General features: G+C 48.8%; 1 protein-coding gene across 1 annotated transcript; it reads left to right on the forward strand.

The window, feature by feature from the left end:
• The first annotated feature begins 2,111 nt into the window (after positions 1–2,111).
• On the forward strand, positions 2,112–2,546 carry LOC124656662 (E3 ubiquitin-protein ligase RNF181-like). Its single transcript, XM_047195367.1, has one exon. It carries the CDS (start codon positions 2,112–2,114, stop codon positions 2,544–2,546), a length of 435 nt encoding a protein of 144 aa, XP_047051323.1.
• The last annotated feature ends 541 nt before the right edge of the window (positions 2,547–3,087 follow it).

A 3,087-nucleotide genomic window follows, 5' to 3' on the forward strand; every position in this document is an offset into this window, starting at 1 on the left:
AGATGACGCGCCTTCGAAGCGGATGTACTACGCAGGAACTTTGGCACAACGATCAACTACAGTGGAGGCGAGTGTCTCCGATAATTCTTCCTAGCGGCCAAGTTCATGAGATCTAAATTTTTCCTCTGGAAGGGTACAATTAGTGCCATTATAGAATCTTGGTTGAGGAATCACTTACCTTTACAAGTACGTTTACTAGATCTCCGACTGCAAGATTGGACTTTAATTTTGTCTGTTGCATCAAACGATGTTGGATTCAAGATTTACAATGAAAGAAAAAAAATTTGAGACATTGGAAGGGGGAACCCCTAGATAAACTTTTATTAAAAAGGAGCTAAGACAGCCCCATACTTCCATTCACCGAATCGAGGTTCATCTCGTGCTTACAAGCAGAGAATTACATACAGAAACAAAAAAAAAAAAGCTGCACTTGGAGGAAATATTGTTATTCTAGATTTCTATATATCTTTTTTCGAAAAATATGTTGATCTATTAATAATCATCAACGGTAGTATAAATAGCAAAAAAGGTAATAACATTTACAAATAGGTACTTGGACCACCTAGCCATGACTACAAACACCAGAGCCAAACTTTTGCAAGAGAGGACCAAACTTTTGTAGAAAAAGTATAATCTTTTTTTTCTCGAAATAAGTATATTCTTCTTTAAAAAAACAAGAGAGTTTTTTTTAACCTTTTTTTTTACCTTGGACCGACCTCTCCCGTCTACAGTAACCAGAGAGGGATTTGTGAACGACCCGGGCGAGCCACCTCGCCGGCGCTGAATCGGCGGCTTCCTCGCCCTCCGCCGGCCGCTCCGGCGGCGGGAGGACGGGGAACGCCGGTTCGCGCCGTGTACATAGTGTAGGTAAGCTTAGGGTTTCCGGCCGGCGGCGTCGAGGCGGGGAAGACGCGGTTGGTTCGGTTTTGCAGGTGGTGGATCCCCTCCTCGATGGCGGCGCTCTGCGGGGCTCCGGCGTCGATCTGCTGCCTTCCTCGAGCTGGCGGTTCTTCGGAGCGGCTTCGCTCGACTTCCCCGCGCCGGATTCCGTGGGTCGACGGCGGTTCTGGCTCCTGTTGGTTTCCAGGAAGAAGCTGATGAGGTTTGGATCTTCATCGACGGCGGCCGCTGGCGTAGGCCCTCCGGGGTCGGCGATCGGCGACTTCCCGGTCGCTCGGGGACTACTCCCGATCCAAGGCATCAAGGGGCGTAGGAGCCACGGCGCGCCACCGACGGCGCCATGGTCGACGGCGATGTTGTGTTGCAGAGGGGCGTGCGTTGTATTTTCCCTTCTTTGTGTGGACCTCTTTGTAACTTTGCCAGATTAATATCAGCTTCTTTCTTTCGCAAAAAAAAAAACCTTTAAAAAAACAAGAGAAGCCTTTCATTCAAAAACTGTCTTCATTCAAAAACGATGTTGAATGGACACATACAAAGCTTCTTGTTCTTCTGCTGATGCGGTTCGTATATCTCAAATGTTTTCTCCTAACATTTGGAATAAAGTGTTTTCATACGCCCAATCAGAATGATAGATTTTTGGTCGTTTAGTTTTTCCGAATTCTTCAAAGCAGTTACCACACCACCCACGCGGCGAGCACCAAGAACAATGATCGGCTGCTGGCGTAAGGCGAGCAAACAGCTGATTAGCTGAAGCTGAACACCTGAATTTGAAAGAAAAAAAATTGTTGGTCGATCCGGATGTCCCTGCCGCCGCGTCGCTCTCACCTCTCAGCCCTCGTCGTGGACGGCGGAACGAGAGGATAGAGCGCAGGGACTGGTACGTTTGGAACTGAGGACATGTTTGGATCGGAGAGTGTAAACGGGGCCATCAGTGAAATGGGTTTACAGATATATCAGCGTTGTAATGGGAATCTACCGATTTTGTTTTGTTTGGTTTCGTAACGCAAAGGAATCTGATGCCACAGTCGCAGAAATCCAAGATTCACATCAAACTCCGTCCCCTAGTTGAACTCGGAATCCCACCACATCCAATCCGACCCATCTATAAATATGGATAAACAAGGTTTGGTCCTCGTAGTCAAGCTTGTTCGATCCTCCATCTCCAGCCCCCGAGCCGTCTCTCGTACGCGTACGCGCTACCGCTGTCGCAGATGGAGGCAGTGAGGATGCCGGCGACAATCATCTATGAGGAGGTCATGGAAGATCGGGAGCCAAGAAACGGGCAGGAATTTATACATCGCACTTTAATGGATTGGACTTTTGGCCGTCTGCCTTGGCTTGACGAAATGCTCGACAGCATGGTCGAGCGGCGCAGAGAAGAAGAGGATCAGCGTCAGAGCCACCAGGCGGAGGAGGAGACATTCAAACCGCCCAAGGCCATCCAGGACAATTTGAGGGAGACAACCTGGGCGGCGGCCGGCGCAAGGCTGCAGACTGAGTGCGCCGTGTGCCTCAAGGACTTCGAGGCGGAGGACATGGTGAGCAAGATGCCGTGCGACCACTGCTTCCATCAGGGCTGCATCTCGCGGTGGCTCCGGGTCAGCTGCGTCTGCCCCCTCTGCCGCCACGCGCTGCCCACTGCATGATGGCGTCCACCGTCGATGGACATGGAGGCTCCGGGTCACCTGTTGGTTCACCAAGAACAGATTATATTTTTGATGTTTGGCGGCACTCTCCCTGAATTAGGATCTCCCTTTCACAATGTAAACCTAGGAGCAGAGCGCCATAATTTGATCCGCTTCTGGAGGAACGATGTAAAACTTGCTCCTGTTTGAATGTGTATCTGCTCCTCAATGTAAAACTGGTACATATGGTGCGTCGATCTGGGATACGTTTGTGTGTGCTTGAAGAGGTGCTAGTACAGCTGCTGGGCTGTTTATATACAGCCGAACTATATATTGATGTGGTTGTAACAACATATTCATCTGCATGTGATGAGTGTGCTGCCTGGTTGTTGGCTTTAAACGGGCAAGTTCCCATGCTTGGCTACTTTTCCCATTGTGCAAGCTTTGACTGATACTTTGGCAAACACACTTAGCCAACACTCTCTTCTTTTAGTTTATATTTGTCATTTACTTTGCTCTTAGATTACTTAAAACCCTCAAATTATTGCCATGTTAACAACTC

The sequence above is a fragment of the Lolium rigidum genome, chromosome 5 (assembly GCF_022539505.1).
Source record: "Lolium rigidum isolate FL_2022 chromosome 5, APGP_CSIRO_Lrig_0.1, whole genome shotgun sequence".
Taxonomy (NCBI): domain Eukaryota; kingdom Viridiplantae; phylum Streptophyta; class Magnoliopsida; order Poales; family Poaceae; genus Lolium; species Lolium rigidum.